Source organism: Danio rerio, chromosome 19 (assembly GCF_049306965.1).
Source record: "Danio rerio strain Tuebingen ecotype United States chromosome 19, GRCz12tu, whole genome shotgun sequence".
NCBI classification, from domain to species: Eukaryota; Metazoa; Chordata; class Actinopteri; order Cypriniformes; family Danionidae; genus Danio; species Danio rerio.
This window is the reverse complement of record NC_133194.1, coordinates 14,095,053-14,117,500: the sequence shown is the minus strand read 5'-3', so window position 1 is coordinate 14,117,500 and position 22,448 is coordinate 14,095,053. Positions and strand designations below refer to the sequence as shown.

Here is a 22,448-nt window from a genome sequence, read left to right as displayed (position 1 = left end):
ATTTAGTCACACCATGTTGGCGTTTTGTAACGTCTAATTTTTATGAGGTGGGTCATTAACCCAATGCTCAACCCCAACCTGGAGGCCCGGATACACTCGCACACATACACTACGGACAGTTTAGCTTAACCAGTTCACCTAAAGCACATGTCTTCAGACTTTTGGGGGAAACCGGAGCACCCAGAGGAAATCCACATGAACACTGGGAAAAAAAGCCAAAGCCACAGAAATGCCGACTGACACAGCCAGGGCTCGAAACGCTGACGGTCTTGAGCGCTACCTACTGCACCACCATGCCACCCTTTTTAACCATTTATATACATATAGAAGTAGTTTTTTCATTGCTTTATGGAAGTTCAGAGCTTGCATTATTATTAGTGACACTGTTATTTTGTTATTGGTCTAGACTTCTCTGAAGGATCATGGATAGTCTAGTTTTTACAAGGAATTACCCTGCTAAAAATACTCTGATAAAAAAAAAAAAAAGTTCATTGCAAAAAGAAAATGATAAAAGAAAAGAAACAAAATGTTTCAATATTACGTCAACATCTGATTATAAATGATGACCATGATGCGAAAAAACAGGTTTGCTTCAGTATTCTGTTTGGGGCAGCATGGTGGCTCAGTGGTTAACCCCACAGCAAGAAGGTTGCTGCTTCGAATTCCAGCTTGGCCAGTTGGCTTTTTTGTGTGGTTGCATGTTCTCCCTGTATTGCCGTGGGTTTCTTCCGGGGGCTTCGGTTTCCCCCACAGTCCAAAGACATGGTATAGATTAACTGGATGAACTAAATTGGCCATAGTGCATGTGTGTGTGTGAATGCAACAGTGTATGGGTGTTTCTCAGTACAAGGTTGTGGCTGGAAGAGCGTCCGCTGCATAAAACGTATCTGGAAAAGTTGGTGGTTTATTCGGCTTTGGCGACCCCTGACTAAGCCAACAGAAAAGAATAAATGTTTTGTTTAGATGTCTTTGGTCTATGTTGCTTTAAAATTTCTGTCAAACCACTTCACAGTTTGTTTAACAGTGAACTCTTCAAACTCTGCTTGTTTGCTGAGTAATTGTGATCAAACCAAACCTGCCAAGTCTGAATACACCTTCAATGCTTGGTGGTTGATAAATAAATAAAAAAAAGATAAGATGAGACCATGTTGGATCTCTTTTTGTATCATTGATATAGGCCTAAAATTGCTTAAATTGAATTTCTTTATAGAGAAAATGTATATTATTTTTGTTTTTTAAAATGAGGAAAAATAATAGAGCAATCACATAAGAGTTTGTTTTAATCAAACCAGTTATGTCAGATGTAAACACACTCTTAAAGACACTCTTTTGTATTAAAGGTTAAGATAAAACAAGATAAAATAATCCTGATCACTTCAATAAAACTGAAAATCATTGATAACAACCTCATAGCTCCAGGTAGACTTTTGACAGGCACATAAATTAAAGTTAAATTAATTATCCAATGGAGAAAGTGGAAAGAGTTTATAAAATGAAAAAATAACTGTAGTCATGCATGATGTAACATTATTTGGAGTTAGTTGGCACAATGGAAACTTTGTTACACAACTTGCTGTTCTTCTAAACTCAGACATTTAAAAAAAGGGAAAAATGGTCTACATAATAAAAGTTTTTTTTTTTTTTTTGGCCAATGCTGCAACTATTAAACTAATAATGTATTCAATTTTAAACACGTGAACTGGCACTGTTGTTAACTCTTGGAGACAGTTCTTACAAGTTACATCCATCTTAATAACATAGTTCACACAAGTCTGAATGTTAGCTGTGTATACATGTTCAAGCTACTCCACAACATACAACTATGCCAAACTATTTGATAAAAGAAGCAACTTTAAGACCGTTTTGAAACGCTAGATAGAGAAAACAAATGAATAGTATTTTGACTCAAAAACAAGTGACTGAGTGGCAAGAGCCCTTGTGGCAACTATCCACAGTCTCCCCTGCAAAGTGCTAAAATGTAGCCTATCGAAAACATTTTAAAAACACAATAGATTCGTTTCCTACCCATGTCGACGATGGGAGTCATTTTGTGTCCGTCTAGAGACGCGAAGTACGACGATGGAAAATGTTATTATAGCTTGTATATATGACGGGCTTTGGAGCACCGCTGCACCTGCTGCCTCCGTCACATGGATTCTGAGAACGAACTGTCTGTTCTGCGCATGCCTGCCAGCGGAACCGATCGTCGTTTAAGAGGCTGAATGCCGAGGAACTCACTGCTCTTCGCTTAAGTCTACATTATTTACGGATCCTACCGCTATCAAGCCACTAAGCCGGAATTCGGTTCATTACGAATGCATGCCACCTTAAACCGCCCGAAAAAACACAGGTAATAACAGACACGAGGCTGTAGCCAAACACTAAAAAGAGGAATGTGCTCAAACAATGAATGAACGAACGTCCTCGGGGTAATTAATCTCACTCAAATGCTGTAATGAAGTTCACCTAACACGACCTCAGTGTGTGAATGAGATATAAGTGGACTTAACGATTTGGAGAAGAGGAAAATCTAATTAATAGCCTACATTGTCTGTAGCATGAAGAAGACATGAAGCCAGGCACAATTAGATTGGCTTCTTTCTTTTCTATTTTACAGTGCAAATGAATCAGTCCTTATTTGTATTTATCTGGAGAGAATTCGCTTAAATTATGGAAGATAAAATATCGTATTACTTCTAAATGCCTACATATTTCAATCAGCCATAAAGTAAAAGCACAGCTGAAAGAGAGATTGTCAAACAACTGATTTTGGTGACACTTTAGAATAGGGGTGCTCAGCCCTGTTTTTGGAGTTCAGCTCCAACACTGATCAAACACACCTAAACCAATTAATTATGACGCATACAGCACTTGATAACTACAGACAGGTGTGTTTGATAAAAGGGTTGCAACTGAAATCTGCAGGAAGGTACTCCAGGAACATGGTGAGCACCCTTGCTTTAGAATAATGGTCCATTAGTTAATGTATTTAATAACATTAACTAAGTATGTTAAAATCATTAACCAGTCCATGTATGTAAATATTATTATAATCATCATTAATATCATTATCATCATCATTATTATTATTATTATTATTATTATTATTATTTATAAATGACCAAACTTGAACTTACTATGACACACTGTCTGGTAGACTGCAGTAATTTTAGTCCAGTCATTAAGGGTGTGCGCACAATTGGTAGGTTATGTAAAGTAAACTCTCCAAGTACTTGGTTAATCCTGTCATCTGAAACATTATCCATATACTAATTGCATAACAAAACTGTTAAAAAAGATACATATTGGTCAGTTTCCAAATTTCCCAAGCAGTTTGACCAAAATTTAAACACAACATGGACAAAAAAATAGACATACTTTAGACATGAAACAACTCATTCCTGTTTGTTTGTTTTTTTCATGATATTTAAATATTTAAGTTCAGTGCAGTCATTGGAAATGTGTTTGCGGTGGCATTTTTTGCAAACTCTTTATAAGTTTTCTGTTTATAAAAATGCTATATGTATGCACAGCATATGCATTTGGCACCACATGAATGATTTTGGATGGTCTGTAAATGTACTTACAAAACACTTCATAAAACCTTTTTACCTGATCTTTTAATTATTTGTTTTCCTATCTTTGGTCTCAAAAGGTAGAGGACAAGGACCAAATATATAATGTGTTTTGATATGAACCAAATGACTCAAGACAACAAAATTACAAATGTAAACCTTTAAAGTTGCGTGTGACTTAAGTTGCGTGTCCATTTTTATGGAGTAAAAGTAATTTTAACAATCAATTGTTTAACATTGTTTATCTTACATTTTTAAATGTAATAATTATTGCACCACACAGATAAAAAAAAAATAGCAAAGAGCAAGGAAATAATTATTCTAATTTATTTATATTAACAAGGTTTCCCAAACCTGCATGTATATAAGAATTACTTTAAGATGTTTTCTCCCAAATTCAGAATCTTTCTTACATTTTTTTACATGACATTTACATTGTCATTCTGTATTATAAATATTCAAAAACCTTTAACAGAAATTTTTAAAACAGGAAATAGAATTAAAGAGATTCAATAAATCATGACAAACATATAGCATTTCAGATTTTTTATTTATTTATTTATTTTACCTGGCTGTCACTAATGGCCCTTTTAAATTTCAAAATATACTCCTACTGAGTCCTTAATTTTAGGAATAACATCACATAATCTGTACTGCATGTTATAATCTGCTACACTTGGATGTGCATTACAATATTAGAATATTAACCATTAAATGTCATCAAGTATACATTTTGATTCATATTGACTTTATAGCATGCCTTTTATATCTCTGGTAAAAGGTAAAGCAATTAAATGAATTAATATAATGTACATTTTAATACAATTTTACTGTATGTTTTATGTAGATTCATGTGTATATGTAATATAACTCAATTTTTTAGCAAAACTAATCGTAAGGTACTGCAACTGACTAAACGAAGTTACAGCCAGTAATGCAAGTGTTACCTTAAAGAGCTATTTTTAACAGAAAGATTATTAAATGGTAAAGTCTGTATAAATTATTATATTTAAGTCATGTCTAAATAACTTTCATTTTTTGTTTCTTTTTAGTGAAAGGCAATGCATGGTTAGTTGCTGTTATTGGGTTATGATCAGTTGGATTATTTTCCCCCATGCCCTTTCACATTAAGTGTTGTGGGTGTTTAAGGGCGTGGAGAAGAACTCCATGACATCACTGTCCCAGAGCTGAAAAAGAATCTGGTCATCTAGCACTGCAAGGGCAACTCAATCCATGGCCTCACTAACATGTGGAGCCATTGACACTGACATCAGACACAGCAGCACTGGTGTCCATGACAGACAGCGAGAACGCACAGCACCATGGGAACTAAAATTAGCTTCTGAAATCCAAATTTAGTACAATTCATCAATTTCAGCACAAAAATATCCATACTGATTTAATCTAAAATCAAACAATGCCTCATGCTTCAGGTAAGCTTGGGTTTACACTGAAAAAAATGATTCATTGGATTTACTAATTTACATGAATTTTGTAAAAAAAAAAAAAAAAAAAGTGGTTGCTAACAATTTATTCAGACTAGATTTAAATCAAACAAATTAAGTTGAGCATTACTAAACTTCATTTGTTTAAATTGAGCCCATATAAATTATTTGCAACCACTTAAAAAAAAAAAAAAAATTGTAAATCCGATGAATAATTATTTTTGTGCAAGTCAGGGGTGACCAAACTCAGTCCTGGAGGGCGGGTGTCCTGCAGATTTTAGCTCCAACCTGCCTCAACACACCTGCAAGGATGTTTCTAGAAAGCCTTGTAAGAGCTTGATTAGCTAGCCCAGGTGTGTTTGATTGGGGTTGGAACTAAACTTTGCAGGACACCGATGTTGGACATGCCTAGTATAAGTGTAGCTGGTTAACTGTGCAGTGCACTGTACTTCTAGCTTAAAATGCCTCTTTTATGCTTGTTTAAAGGTTTCTAGTTTTGTTTTGGAAGTCTCCTACAAAAGGTATGAGTTCATCACTGTTTATTCTTATACTGTAATATACATATACACTGCATAATCAGCTCTCTTCACAGTATCTAAAACGGTGTCTGGTTTATGGATCCAGTCTTTCTAAGACCCTCCCTATTGAGAGCCCTCTTTGCTCTGATTGGTCAGGTGGCTCAATCTGTAGTAAATACTGTATAAGAACTTCATCCCCAGAGACGACTTCAGCACTTGTATAAGCAGAACAGATTCATCCTATTTGAACACTATGCCCTCGCAAATTATAAAACTACTGTACCAATTTAAGTCAGTACATGTAAATGTTTGCTTTTTAGATTAGATATCATCTCGACCTCAACAACAAAAATCAAACTCTTTCAGATCTCCGCTATAATTATTATTATATTACAGTGTTTGAGGGTTAAAATAGTCACTGTTTGTGGACAGCACAAACCATCATAAGTTCGTGCATGGGAGTTAGAATGTAATTACAACTCATTTCAGTTCGTTCACGATCAGATCTTTCTTTTGGATAACAATATCCATGTATTGTGCATTATGATGATTAAAACTTTGCAGACATCTTACATACTTAAACAGCTGCATTACACCATAGAAAAAAAATATCCAAAAGAGCCCTTTAAGATGTTACAAGTCAAAAAAAAAATGCACACTTCATTTACTGTAATTCAGACTTTTGCCCCCACCACTAAGAACTCAAGCTGAGCAGTGCTAACAACATACAGGAGCAGTTTATCACAGTGTTATCTCATCAGAAACATGTAAAGATCTTCCTACTGCTGCTCCCTCGCTAAACACTATGCATTATGCACACCATTCATCTTTCATGAGCTGTGAATAGTGAATTAGTCACTGATTAACAATTGACCATCAGTAAAGTAATTTTCCACATTCTTTGACTCCTCAGAGGGCGGAATACACAGGCGGCAGACAAATTAGGATGTAAATAATCTCTGTACACCGAAAGCAACTGTCTGGGTAAAGCAGAAGAGGTTATTTGTGCATCTATATAGATGAACAAAGTTCAGGAGCTATTATCACAACAGGGGCATCGTTGAATACAGCTGTGCTTGTTTCTAGAAGATCACTTGGAATTATGCCAGAGTCGTGATATAATGGATAGCTTTCCAATATTCAGTCACTTACTTTAGTGGAAAGTTCACACCGGTTTTTTTTTTCTTTTTTAAATAAACAAATATACAGTCCAACCGGGAGGTATTCATAGTGCTTCACTCTTTCCACAATTCTTTATGTTACAGCCTTATTTCAAAATGAATTAAATGCATTTATTTCCACAGATTTTACACATAAAACCCCATAATGACAATTTAAAAAAAGATTAATTGAAATTGTTGCAAGTTTTTTTTTTTTTTTTTTTTTTTTTTTAAACCTGAAAAATCACATGTACATAAGTATTCACAGCCTTTGCTCAATACTTTGATGATGCACCTTTGGCAGCAATTACAGCCTCAAGCTTTTTTTGAATATGATGCCACAAGCTTGGCACGCCTGTCTTTGGGATTTTTTGCCCATTCCTCTTTGCAATACCTCTTAAGCTCCATCAGGTTGGATGGGAAGTGACGGTGTACAGCCATTTTCAGATCTCTCCAGAGATGTTCAATATGATTTAGGTCTGGGCTCTGGCTGGGCCACTGAAGAACATTCACTAAGTTGTTGTAAAGCCACTTCATTGATATTTTGGCGCTGTGCTTTGGGTCATTGTCCTGCTGGAAGATAAACCGTCACCCCAGTCTGAGGTCAAGAGCACTCTAAAGCAGGTTTTCATTCAGGATGTCTCTGTGCATTGCTGCATTCATCTTTCCCTCTATCCTGACTAGTCTTTCAGTTCCTGCTGCTGAAAAACATCCCCACAGCATGATGTCCACCACCATGCGTCACTGTAGGGATGGTATTAGCCTGGTGAGGAGCGGTGCCTGGTTTTTTCCAAATGTAATGCCTGGTATTCACTCCAAAGAGTTAAATTTTAGTCTCATCAGACCAGAGAATTTTGTTTCTTATGGTCTGAGTGTCCTTCAGATGCCTTTTGGCAAATTCCTGGTGGGGAGTAACTTCTGTCTGGCCAATTTACCATACAGGCCTGATTGGTGGATTGATGCACAGACAGTTGTCCTTCTGTAAGATTCTCCTCTCTCCACAGAAGAACGCTGGAGCTCAGACAGAGTGACCATCGGGTTATTGATCATTTAATCAACTCGTCCAATCAACTGAATTTACCACAGGTGAACTTTAGTTAAGCTGCTGAAACATCTCAAGAATAATCCGTGGAAACAAAGGCTGTTTCTCAATATGCGTTCTTCAGCGGTCTTGTGTCCTCGTGCAACGTCATCATCAGCTGCCCAAGTTCAGTTCCAATACTCAAGACCACAAGAACGGAGGACGCGTGAAACTTCCCGGATGTGATCTTGATATCGAGGACGCACCGATGCAGACTTGAGCACCGAACTCACTCAGGAAGTCCCAGAAGTCATTGCAACTGGAGGTGGGAAGCGCAGCATTTAATATAGGTTTATTATTAAAGTTCAGAGATATTACTTATTTACCTCAGGAGTTTCCCTAAATGAAACGGTGAAAATAAACATTACCATGGACATCTTAATAAAGGAATAAACACATTAAGGGTTGTTTGTTTGCTGAAATTCGTATTAAAATCTGTTTTATTCATATTGTGCAACATAGATTTATAATGTTTTTATGCAAAGTATATATTTTGAAAAGGGAAAAACAATAAATCGTTGTATGAAGGCTGTAATGTTTAAATAATTTACCATTTAAAAGACGTGAAGGTCACATGACCATCAGGAAGAACGCAGCATCTCAATTCTCAAAGGACGCATTCTCTGCCCTCGCGGTCTCCTGAGTTCGTTCTTCCGAGGACACCTGGCAAGACCGTTCTCCACAAGAAAACAAGTCTGTTCTCTGCGTTCTTGGAATTGAGAAACAGCCAAAATGTACCTGAGCTCAATTTAGAGCTTCACGGCAAAGGCTGTGAATACTTGTGTACGTGTGATTTTTCAGGTTTTTTATTTTTAATAAATTTGCAACAATTTTTTTTTCTTTCTATGGAATAAGTCTTGTTTGTTTTTTTTTCTGTTAGAAATGAAGCTGTTTTTTTAACCATATTCAGATCAAAATTGTTAGAACACTTAAGCTATTTTATTTTTTTTTTGGATTGCCTGTAGAACAAACCATTGTTATACAATGACTTGCCTAATTACCCTAACTTGCCTAGTTAACCTTATTAACCTAGTTAAGCCTTTAAATTGCACTTTAAGCTAAATACATTGAAAAACATTTAGCAAAATATTATGTACTGTCATCATGGAAAAGATAACGGATATCAGTTCTTAGAAATTAATTCATTAAAACTATTATGTTTTTTATAAATAAAACGTATTTATGTATGTATGTTTTAATTAATTTTGTCACAATAATGTGTATAAATATGAAAATAGTCTTAGAATGCAAATATAAACAACTACATTTTAAAGGTCTGGGGACGCTTTTATTAAGCAAGCACACATTAAAATGATCAAAAGTGACATTAAATATATTTAAGTTGTAACAAGATTCACATTTCAAATAAATTTTATTTGAAATTCATTAAATATTGGTTTTAAAAAAGTCACTATTTCCTTAAAGCATTGCTCTAAACAGCTGATAAATTAATTGTTTACTGATCATCAAATCAACATTTCTGAAGACTTATATGGCACTGAAGGGAATAAATTATACTTTTAAACAAACTGTATATTCATCTAGAAAACATTATATGTTACTTCATATTAGTTATAGTTATAAAATATAAATTTCACATCTTACAGTTTTTCTATGTATTTTTAATACATTATTTTGGAACATGAAATATTTCTTTTACATGCTAAATAGAAAAAATATACCCATCTCAAACTCGTGACTGGTATTATAAATATATATATATTGTCCTAAACTATGTTAATTTTCTTTTAGTCTAATGGGAAGCAAATATTGCCAGCATTATGTGATAATTAAATGTATTATTTTTGGATACATCCGATTATCTTTGTAATTAACTTTTTTTTTTTTTTACAGTTTTAATGGTCCATAATAAAGGCTCTTTTGAGAATTTGAAAACATTTTTAAACCACAGAGAGAAAATAAACACTGAGAAAATGCAGAGCTGCTGAACATTTTGTCCCCCTGCTGTAAATTTATGCAAGCAGCTGATGTGATGTGTGATAAAACATGTGAAACATAAAGGACAAAGAAAAGCACAGTGGGGAACGGAGAGAAATGTTAAGAATCTAATAATAATATTAATTCATGTGTTCAACTTTAAACTCCAAAGGTTCACTGATTGCACTTATTGGCAGTTTTCATGAAGAACTTTTAACATCCATGGAACCTTTTCATAACACAAAAGATTCCTTTTAGTGGAAAAGTGTTGTTTATATTATCAGAAGTCTCTTTACAGATGCTAAAAATGGCTCTGTTGGTTTTTCTGTGGCATGACTTTAAAAATGCCCTTTTAGTAGCTTTATTATTTAAAAACATGCTTTACGACTAAACTGTTGCAAGACCAAAAATTAAATATAAGTATTGCAAAAGAAATACAGATTTAGAGCTAAATCACTGCATGGAATACAATGTGATACATCGCCCACTAGTGGAAACAACATGAAACAGCCTGTGTCTGTATTTGTAAATCTTTCAAATAAATAAATAGAAATAAAGTTAGTGCTCCTGCCTTAAGCTATTCTACCAACTTGCAGCTACAGTATGTAATGCATGAATGTTGAACTTCTTTCTATAATTTCTACTTAAAAAATTTGCTAACTTCATGATCCTTCATAAGTCCTGATATACTGATATCCTGATATATTAATTCATTTTCCTTCGGCTTAGTCCCTTTTTTCATCAGGGGGTTGCAAGACATCCAGCATATGTTTTACACAGCGAATGCCCTTCCAGCTGCAACCCAGTACTGGGAAACATCCATACAAACTCCTTTACACGCATACACTACGGACAATTTAGCTTATCCAGTTCACCTGTACCACATGTCTTTGGATTTGTGGGGGAAACCAGAGCACCTAGAGGAAACCCATTGAAGAACATGCAAACTGGTTCGAGCCTTGGCTGGGTCCTCCGGGTGCTCTGGTTTCCCCCCACAAGTCCTAAAATATGTGGTACAGGTGCATTGGGTAAGCTAAATTGTCTGTAATGTATGTGCGTGAATAAAAGTGTATGGGTGTTTCCCAGTGATGGGTTGCAGCTGGAAGGGCGTCCGCTGCGTAAAATATATGCTGGATAAGTTGTCTGTCCATTCCACTGTGGTGACCCCTGATTAAAAAAGGGACTAAGCCGGAAAGAAAATGTATGATTGAATAAATTCAGTTATCTCAGTACTTGGTTGCAGCTGGAAGGGCATCCACTGTAAAACATAAGCTGGATAACTAGGCCAAGGACTAAGCCGAAGGAAAATGAATGAATCAATGATTGAATAAAATTCAACTGATAAACACTATTGATAATGGAAATATCGTGGACTGATAGCATACTTACCCCAAAAATGTTAATAGTACTCTACAAAAATATGTGATTACGTTATCAAAATGTTTTTTTCAAAATGCAAATCCGCATATTCATGACACTCACAAAAATTCAGCTTTGACTTCAAAGGAATGTATACTTTTAAGTACATTACAATAGAAAAAAAGTATTTTTAAATTGTAATCACATTGATCAAAAAATTAGCATATGTTTGCATAAACAAGAATAAAATCACTATTATTATATCAAACGTTTGACTGGCTGTGCAATTATTTCAAATTATTACATAGATTCTGAAAAGAGCCATTGTACCACAAACACAACAGAAATTAGTGAACGATATAACAATATTCCACTATTTGGTGCTTTATTCATTTTTTTTTTTGTTTTACATTTCAGCACCCTCTTGTGGCATAAAGTGGTTAACCCCCTGTTTAATCAAAATCCACCAACACCAGAAGCAAAACATGAAATTGAGCATACAAATTTAGCATAAGATAAACAGCCACAGGGCCACATAGAAGAGAGAGCGAGAGAGAGACGTACTTTGTTGGAGCGGAGGGAGACTCGTCCTCCACAGCGAGCGCAGAACTTAGTTTGGCAATAAGAACAGACGTGGCCGCAGCCATCGGCAAACTTGGTTTTGTGGCAGATTCCACATGTGGGCGAATCTCCCTTCTGCTCTGGGTTCTTCGGAGCCTCATCACCGATCTTCTTCACCTGGTCCTTGTACATCTTAAATTGCTGGTGCAACTTCCTGTGGAGAACAAAGAGGGACATTTAGTGTATTATATGATAGAGAGTCATGTGAAGATTTTAGTTTTTTTTTTTTTTTTAGGTTGTTAAATCAGCAAGGAGTTTCAATACAAATGCATTATAGCAAAAGTATTAGCCCTCCTAAGAAAATAGTGTGTATATGTATATACATATACACATACACACTATTTTCTTAGGAGGACTAATACTTTTGCTATAATGCATTTGTATTGAAACTCCTTGCTGATTTAACAACCTAAAAAAAAAAAAACTAAAATCGAATTTTATTTTTCATTTCTTATTTTATAGCTTTTTCACTTATTTATTTTACTTTGGCTGTAATAAAAACTGTTTTTATTCATTTATTTATTAGTTTATTTACAATTTTAAGGTCAATATTTTTAGTACCTTTTAAGAGATTATTTATTTAATACATTTAATTATTTAATATTTTGTATATATCATTAGAGAAAAGAAAAAATTATTTAATTACGCTGTAAGAAATGCTGGCTTCCACAGAATTATTTCATGTTTACAATTAAGTTAAATTAAACGTTATTACAAATTTAAGTGGACTGAACATATAACAAGTTGTCTCAATAAAGCCTCAAGAATTGTGTCGATTCAACTCAATTTAAATAAGTAACTTAAACAAGCACCAAAAAACTTTTTTTTATTGAGTGTATTAAACATTAGTTAATAAAACCTATGAAAGGTATGTAAGACATGCTATATGAATAAACAAAACATTTGGCATTTAAAGGAAAGGACTGAACAAAGTAATGCTTCTGACTGAGAATGTACATTTATTTATGTATCAAATTGTAACAAGATAAGAATTAGTATATTTTGATTTCCTTTCAATCCTTTTTTAAATTTATTTATTTTCTTTTTTTTCTTCAATTATTAAATTGAAGATCTAACACAAATGCAAAATGAATAAGGAATAGGAAACAATTTAATACCATCATCTTCAGCATATCGTACATGCTCCTGTGTATAAGTTCAGTATTTTAACTTTCATGGCAAAGAATAGATTATTTAAATAACCAGACATAAACACGAGAGGCTGAAAAAAATGCTCATTTAAGGGAAAAAAAATCTAATGACGTTTAGAGGCTTGCTAAACTGTTTGCTGTTTTATGTTTGTTTAGGGTATATGTATGTAATGTCAGATGATGGCATGTTTGGATAAAATTAAAATATTAAAGTTTAATAAGATTAATTTTTAGCGATTAAACTCAGTGATGTTGATATTTGCTGTTTGTTTAAACTACTTAATTATAATAAGCTGAATCTACACAATTTTTTAGATTTTTTTTCAACGGGACAACTTAGTTGTTTTACATTCAATCAACTTAATTTTTTAAAACAATTAAGTTAACTTCATCAATTTGTGTTGGGACAACATGAAGGAACTATGTTGAAGCTAGCATTTTTTTCATTGCTTACATTTTTTTTTTTAAACCATTTAATTTAGGGCTGCACAATATATCATTTCAGCATTGATATCGCAATGTGTGGGTCTGCAGTCACATCGCAGGGATCTGCAATGTAGTCTGGATTATAGTTGACCAGACATTACAGTTAACAACATAGTGAAAGTTGCTTGCTCAATTAAATTACTGACTCCATTAAAACGATACAGTGTTATTATTATTATTATTATTATTATTATTATACAGTGATTATTTAATTTCTGCTTCTGAACACTGTTTGACCCCAGAAAATCATAAATTGTTTATTTGCATCTTTTGTAGGGCTGGGTGATTAATCGAAAAGTAATCTAAATCGACATTCAGAACCTAAAATCGATTAAAAAAAATTTCCAAGTCATTTTTTTTTTCAATTCCTTTCCATACCACGTGTGGAGTCATGTAACCTCACTCTGTTTACACTTCTGCGTCGAACACAGTGTATGGTCTGGCACAGCCATGGTCGCATACCCCTTGCCATGACTGAGGCTGACACTGACCTCTCAAATAATTTACTTGCACATCACGACGATGCATATCGCAAGCTATTTGATTGGTCAGCTTGGTAGCGTTGACAAGTGTGGACGGCATAGAGAGGGCAAAAAATAAATAAATAAATAAATAAATAAAAGAATCGCTCATTAATCGCAATAGAGTTAAAATCGTCATTTTGATTTTAGGCCAAATCGCCCAGACTTAAACTTTGCCTGTCATTTTTTAAATGACATCTTATTCTTATATTCCCCTAAAGAATCATCCCTATCTAAATTATGAATTCTTTACAAGCTATTCAAGTCATCAGCTGAAATTGCACTCATATCGCAAAATATAATGCAGTGAATGAAAATTATGCCATGTCAGTTTTTTCCTAAGTCGTGCAGCCCTAATTCAAATGAATTATTAATAAAAATGGCAAACACATAACAATGAACTAAAATTTTAGTTAGAATCAAGTTGCAGTATATAAATAACACTAACAGGGCACTTGCACAACACCATTTGTACAAATACTTATTTGTATGCATTCAAGCTTTTCTTTTAGACAACAGGAGTGTTTTGACCACCTGAAAACTCAAAACTTATTGGGTTTTCAAAAATAAATTAAACAACCTCAACCATTTTTTTTACCACACTTATATCCATACTAATAAAAAAAATACAAAAGACTCATAGAGCATTTAAAGTAGCGTATAAAACCAAAATCATGAGTGTTGTGGCTGTTTAACAGAGCATATGGGATGTAAACATGACTCTTATTAAGTTCCTTATTCACTTGTAATTGCATTAATATAACAGGCTTGACACTCTGGGTTAATTCCTATTCTACATTCATCAATCAAACTATATTGAAACGAGACAGTAACCACTGATAGGATGTGTCTAATACTGTAATGAGAGACTGTGACAAGATCCGAAGCTAATGCAGACAGACTTAATCAATAATCTATCCCGAGAAAACACTTACTCATCATATGTTTATTGATCCTGAGGGCAGTTTTTGAGGCGCACAGTGAAGTGAAGTATGTGACAGGGACAGATTTTACTGTACATGCACTACACAGATCATGATATTTAGAAAATCAATAATAAAGCTATTGTCTTGGACAACTATGTTGTGATGACATACAGTTTTGCTAGATTGATAAAAAAAAAATTTTGCCCTCCTGAATTATTAGCCCTCCTGTATATTTTTCCCAAAATTGAGTTTAACGTAAAGTTAAATATTTCTAAACATACTAGATTTATGAACTAATTTCAATAACTATTCAGTTAGTTAGTGCAACATAAAGTGCCATTTAAAGACTCAACTAGGTTAATTTTATTAATTAGACAGTTAAACATTGCTTGTTCTGTAGATAATTTTAAAAAGATTTTGCTTAAGAGGGCTACTAATTGGGTATATTCAGAATCATACAAAGGGACTATTAATTTGTCAGTAACCTGGGTCAACCACTTCCGGTAAACTGTATGCCATTAAAAAATTGGCACGTTTAAGGTCTGTTTTCTATAAAAATCAATGATCTTTACTGCCTAAATGATATACATTATAAAGTAGTGGGTCTCAGAATGTACAAGAAGCACTGCATTAAATAAAAAAAATATTCGTACCGTGTCTTTAAAGTATTTACATTTTTTCACTCCAGTATTTCCAATGCCTTTTCTGCGCTGCCCTGCTCATCCTGACGGGTTGTGCGAGTAAACGGCTTTTCATCTCGTTTTACACTTCAACTAAATGTACGCTGAAGTCTATTCAACTGATTATATTTTAATCACATTACAACATCGATGCTGTAAAAAGTACTGTATAAAATTGAAAAAGTCACATTAACCATTCATCGGAAGTATAACGTTAAGGGAAGAAACATTAACTCTGCATATACCCTATATTGACCTGAAAATTTGTTATATATAGCATATGTCTAATAAATATATACAGTTAAAGTCAGAATTATTAGCCCCCTGAATTATTGGCCCCCCTGTTTTTCCCTGTTTTCTATTTAACAGAGAGATTTTTTCAACACATTTCTAAACATAATAGTTTTAACTCATTTCTAATAACTGATTTTTTATCTTTGCCATGATGACAGTAAATAATATTTTACTAGATATTTTTCAAGACACTTCTATACAACTTAAAGTGAAATTTAAAGGCTTAACTAGGTTAATTAGGTTAACTAGGCAGGTTAGGGTAATTAGGCAAGTTATTGTATAGCGATGGTTTGTTTTGTAGCCTAAAGGGGCTAATAATTTTGTCCTTAAAATGTTTTTTTTTTTTAAATGTAAATTTAATAATAAGACTTTCTTCAGAAGAAAAAATGTTATCAGACATACTGTGAAAATTTCTTTGCTCTGTTACACATCATTTGGGAAATATTTAAAAAAGAAAAAAATCCAAAGGGGGGCTAATAATTCTCACTTTATCTATCTATCTATCTATCTATCTATCTATCTATCTATCTATCTATCTATCTATCTATCTATCTATCTATCTATCTATCTATCTATCTATCTATCTATCTATCTATCTATCATCTATCTATCTATCTATCTATCTATCTATCTATCTATCTATCATCTATCTATCTATCTATCTATCTATCTATCTATCTATCTATCTATCTATCATCTATCTATCTATCTATCTATCTATCTATCTATCTATCTATCTATCTATCTATCTATCTAATATATATATATATATATATATATATATATATATATATATATATATATATATATATATATATATATATATAATAACAAAATAACTTCATAACAGTAGATTTATTATTGAATTTGTAAATTAATTTAATGCTGTTTTCTGAGTTTATATTATGTTCTTTGAAATTCTGTTCATTGACATCTGTTTTCTTATATTTGTTATTAGTTGGCCTTTATTATTTTGTTTTTTGGAAATTGTGCTATGTGTTTAAATTTAAATGAATTATTTAGTACAATGCACATAGTTACAGTAATTACTTACTGTGTACATAGTGTACATATTTTACCTTGTACTCGTATGTGACCCTGAACTACAAAACCAGTCATAAGTGTCATTTTATTATTTATACTTAGACATCATCTGATTAATAAGCTTCCTATTGATTCAAAGCTTACCAGTTTGTTGTATAGGAGAATATCTGGCAGACATACAACTTAAAAAAAAAAACAATCTATAATCTGAGGGCTCCATACAAAGTACTGAAAAAAGCCAATTTAAATTTGTCTAGATAAAGTGCGAACTAACCAATATTTAGGAAAAAAATATCCTAATAATTTTGGCATATATAAAAAACAAAAAAAAAAAATTTAAAACGTATTTGGGTAAAAATTCCTGCATGTGATTACATCTGTAATTTCTGTAATTACATTATAGTGGCACTGTTGCTCCATCACTTGCCTCTTAGCCCACTCTCAAACCTGCCCATACAACCAAACCTGTCCTAAGCAAGAAATACAGTTGATTAATTAATTGATTGATTGATTAGTTTGTTCATTGATTGATTGATTGATTGATTGATTGATTGATTGATTGATTGATCGATTGATTAAGGCATTTCTATTATATTATTTGAAAAACATTTACTCAGAGTGGCAAATTACATTAAAGCTCACAATTATGTGAGATACAGGTTCACAGTCTCAATTACAATATATGTGCTTTCACATATGTGAAACTACAAAAACGACTTCAACATTCATTTGACTGCAGTTTCTAGGCAAAATGAACACTTCAGTGCAATATGAAGCCAACAACTTTTGTTCCTTTTTACAAAAAAATTATATTTATAGGGACATTATTTCAATAAATCAAGTATCATTTTCACATAGTTCTTTAAAAAACACCAAATAAACACCACAAAACAGTTTAACGATGTCTATAATTTGTAATCAAATTTGTTCTATTGGTGATTTGTATGCAGACAGACAGACAGACAGACAGACAGACAGACATGTATGTGCAATGTTAACAAGAAGGACATGTATCTGAAATGTACAACAAAATATACCCTAAGTAACGTACTTCAGATTCACAAAAATGCAAACAGCACCCTTTAGTGTATTTGTAATCTAAAATGTGCAACAGAACGTACCCAGAGCAACACAAGTTGTGTTTCACAATTTTATATGTAGGCTGAAATGTAGGCAAAATAGTGGAAATATGACAACAGACTGGGTCACAGTAGGATGAATCAGGACAGAAGGTTGGATTTGATAATATGGAGGTCAAATCACTAAAGCTCAGCAGTTGTGCTTGGCCCACAGGGATCAAACTATCTAGGTTTGTCAGTATGAAGGCCCTCCACTGTACTTACGGCTTCGGCTCCTCCTCACTGGGGGACTTTGACTGGGGCTGAAGAACATTACTAACCAGCTCAGTGATGCCACTGAAAGGGTTCCACCTGTTTAGACAAGCATAGCAACATCAAGTGGCAAAAACTGCGGGGGGGTTTTCTAGCTTCAGATTTGGTCGGACTACACCAAAAAAAACTCAAAACATTTTGTTGAATGATGCTGTTATTGCATATTTTAGTCACTGAATGTGCCTCCTACATGTTTCAGTTTGTATTTAAAGGTATTTTTCACCCAAATATGAAAATTCTGCCATTATTTAGTCATCCTTAATTGTTTTATTTCTTGTTCTAATGCAGTCATCCACCGCTTAGTATTTACATACAGTTGAAGTCAGAATTATCTGCCCCCGTTTTAATTTTTACCCAATTTCTGTTTAACGGAGAGAAGATTTTTTTCAACACATTTCTAAACATAATAGTTTTAAAAATTCATTTTTAATAACTAATTTATTTTATCTTTGCCATGATGACAGTAGACAGTATTTTACTAGATATTTTTCAAGACATTTCTATACAGCTTAAAGTGACATTTAAAGGCTTAACTAGGTTAAATAGTCAGGTTAGGGTAATTAGGCAAGTTATTGTATAATGATGGTTTGTTTTGTAGACTATCGATAAAAAAAATTGCTTAAAGGGGCTAATAATTTTGACCCTAAAATGATTCATTAAAAAAAATTAAAACTGCTTTTATTCTACCCAAAATAAAACAAATAAGACTTTCTCCAGAAGGAAAAATATTATCAGACACGCTGTGAAAATTTCCTTGCTCTGTTAAACATAATTTGGGAAATATTTAAAAAAAGAAAAAAATCAAGGGGGGACTTCAACTAATAATATAATTCTGGCTTCGACTGTGTGTGTGCGTGCCTGCGTGTGTTTCCATACCAATTGTTTTATTTATATTTCTTCATTTTCTCCATAGAAAGAAGGCAACTAGGTTTAGAATAATGATGAATAAATGATGGCAGATTAAAATATTTGGATGGTCTGTCTCTTTATAATATATTATTAGAATATCAGCAATAGCTCATAATTTGTAATTAATTGATCCTACATTATCTTAAACACGTCAGACATCAATTCTAATATAAAGGTGGATTATATTTTTATAATATTGGTAACTGCGCAATTAATTAACAAAAATAAAAACATCTCAATAATAGAAAGGTTCAAGGGTGTAGATTTGGCATGGACGGAGAGGATGTGTCCCCACCAATATCCAGTAATTACTGAAATGTACCCACCAATAATTTAATCACCTTCAAAATAAAATAATGCTCGGTCGACCCTTAGTAACCTAGCCATGCAGAAAGGGTTAAATCAAATATCAATGCCAGATTGTAGTGTTTTATTAATTAATATTCGTATTATTAAGTGTTGTGTTTTAAAAAGCAGGAAAGAGAATATGTGCTGTTCTTTGCATGCACTATATGGATGTATGTTCCCACCAACGTCAAGAGCAAATCTACACCCTTGGAAGGGTTCATCAAGAATAAATTTGCTTTCACTTCAAAAGTGTGGGATCAAAAAGTTTTTTTTTTTTATTATTATTATTAAACCCTGAAAGAAATTGATATTCATATTCAGCAGAAAGTTTATTGTTAATAAACACAGTTACTGTAAAGATATACTGTAGCAATAATGTTTACAATGATACAAAAAAATATTTATATATATATATATATATATATATATATATATATATATATATATATATATATATATATATATATATATATATATATATATATATATATATATATATATATATATATATATATATATATTTCAAATAAATGGTGTTTTTGAACTTTCCACTCACCAAAAAAGAATCCTGTAACAACACTTAGGAATTTTCTCATAAATTTTACAGACTTTTTTATTAACATTGCTCATAATAAATATTTATTAAGCATCAAATCAGCCTGTTTGTATGATCAAGTTACACTAAACACTCTTGTAATAATGTTGTTTCAGCTTTAGCATCATAAAAATAACCTGCAATTTAAAATATATTTAATAAAACAGCGCTAATGATATTTAAAGAATACAGTTTCTGACAATATTTTTATCATAATAAAGCTGCCTTTCAGAGGCATTTAAAACCATCCAAAAATCTCACTGACCCCAAAACTGCTTTTGAGAACATTACAACTTTTAATAATAAATTTATCAATTTAGTTAGTTGTATTCCTAAATAGAGGGAAAGCTATTTATGAAAAGGATAAGACAAAAACTGTTTTAAAGGGACCATGAACTGCTTTATATACAGTTTAAAAACACTGTATAAATAGAAGTGGTAGATTGTAGCCCACTGATTGGTTAGCTTTTTAATTCAAATTCTAGTTAAAAAGAACAGCTTTTTGTTCACAAATGTAAACTCCTGCATGTACAGTATGACAGCACGCATTCTTCATAGATGGACACTGCTGCTGCTGTGTTAAGTATATAACTGGTCAGTCATTATATATCAAATGATCTGTATAAACAGACAAAGCAACAGTAGACGTGATAAAAACAGTTACTCGCACATTATTGTGGTGCAGCATAACTGTTTGCAAAGTCACTGTCTCTTTCTAAAAAATTCAGTGCTGAACTGAGCCTTGTTTCTTAATGAATCCACATTATAATGCAGTGACATGCTCTGAAACTTTATTAAAATTGTCACCATATTTAATCATATACAAATGTGTTTAATAAATTCAATAATTATTGAATTATAATTTTTTTTTTTCAGTTCATGACCTCTCTAATTAAACTACAAACAGGAGAAAAGACACAAAGCAAAAGCAGATGAGTTTGAATCACAATTTTCTGCGGAACTGACTAACTTCGAGCACATATTGGTCAATACAGCAACAAAATGTCCTGTTACATATACAACCCAAAAATTAAAGGATTATTTCACCCAAATTGTTTTATTTTTAAAACTTTTGATAAAGTTGCCTTATATGTTAATCTTCGAAACTCAAATAAAGATATTGTAGACGAAATCCCTCATCCTTCATAGATAACAGGTCACAAGATATTTTAAGTTCAGAGAAGTGACCAAAAACAATATGTGTGTCTTCAGAGGTTCAACAGAAGCTCCGAGAACCCTTATGTGGGCTAAAAAACTGTCATAAATAATGTCGTTTCTTCAGCGTCAGCACAAGATGTGCATCTACTAGAAAGTTGACAAGTTAGCAGAGCAACAAGTGTCGAATTACGCTTTAGTAAATACAGAAGACAATAGCCCCTTTCACACATACAGACCTTTCCGGAAAATTACCGGCAATTTTCCGGAAAGGTTGTATGTGTGAACAGGCCCTTTTTGAAAATACCGGTAAATTCGTTCTGGCTATTTTCCGGAAAGAGAAGTTGTAACATTACCGGTAATTTGCCGGAATGCTGCGCTGTGTGAATGCAGAAGGAAGATTGCCGTAATAAGCGCGTCTACGTCTAGAACGGGCTGACGTGAGACACCTGCTTTAGCCAATCAGAACAGTCAGACGCATTCACGTGCGCGCGATTTATGAGAATAAAAGCCTTTGAATATTTTTTCCAGACACCTTTAGCTGTTAGATGTTAGTCAGATAATGTTTCTATGTTCCTTCTTAATGCTGTGTAAATAATTATCGATAAAATGTTTATAATCCGTTGTTTGTTTACCTTCAAGCTTTGCGTGTGCCCGTAAGTGCCCATAGCGCCAGCACACACGCATATCATGAACATCTCGACATGCGAAAGTGTTTCCCTATGTTTTCATTAGAGTTGTACTCACTACTGATCCATCCGAAGAGTTTGTAATGTAGTCAAATGTTTACAAACACAAGCGCAGCCGTTTAGAGGTCATTTCTGGTTAATGATGTCAGAATTTACTGGCATTTTGCGATGGATGTGTGAATGCTCTTTTCCGGAAAAATTCCGTAACGTCCTCGCCTGTGTGAACAGCGTTTTTTTGAATATACCGGTAAAGTAGTTCCGGAAATTTTCCGGATATTTACCGGTATCACTGTGTGAAAGGGGCTAATGACAAACAAAGTCATTTGTACAGTTCTCTTGGTGTACAAAAGTGTTCTTGGAGCTTCACATGATTAGGCCTCTGAAAGCACATAAAATGTTTCATTAAAATTTATTTGGACATCTTGGGTCTGGTGCTGTCTATGGAGGATGAGGGAGCTCTCAGGTTTAATCTAAAATACCTAAATTTGTGTTCTGAAAATGAACAAAGGTCTTGGGAGATTGGAACAACATGAGGGAGAGTAATTAATAACAGAATTTTCAT

The 22,448-nt window shown here is 33.2% G+C and overlaps 1 protein-coding gene and 1 long non-coding RNA gene across 44 annotated transcripts in view; one reads left to right on the top strand and one right to left on the bottom strand.

Moving 5' to 3' along the window:
* The window catches only part of LOC141379031 (uncharacterized), a 58,980-nt gene that overhangs the window by 14,718 nt on the left and 21,814 nt on the right, over nt 1–22,448 (top strand). The window lies entirely within an intron of this gene.
* Nucleotides 1–22,448, bottom strand: part of rims2b (regulating synaptic membrane exocytosis 2b) — a 254,309-nt gene that overhangs the window by 210,408 nt on the left and 21,453 nt on the right. For 40 of the 43 annotated variants that reach the window (XM_073931581.1, XM_073931575.1, XM_073931579.1 and 37 more), the window contains exons 4-5: nt 18,143–18,229; nt 11,641–11,851 (exon numbers count right to left, since the gene is read on the bottom strand). In XM_073931581.1, the coding sequence (XP_073787682.1) occupies nt 11,641–11,851; nt 18,143–18,229 (298 nt within the window). The remainder of the gene's footprint in view (nt 1–11,640; nt 11,852–18,142; nt 18,230–22,448) is intronic. The other 3 variants (XM_073931590.1, XM_073931591.1, XM_073931592.1) reach the window with 1 other exon arrangement.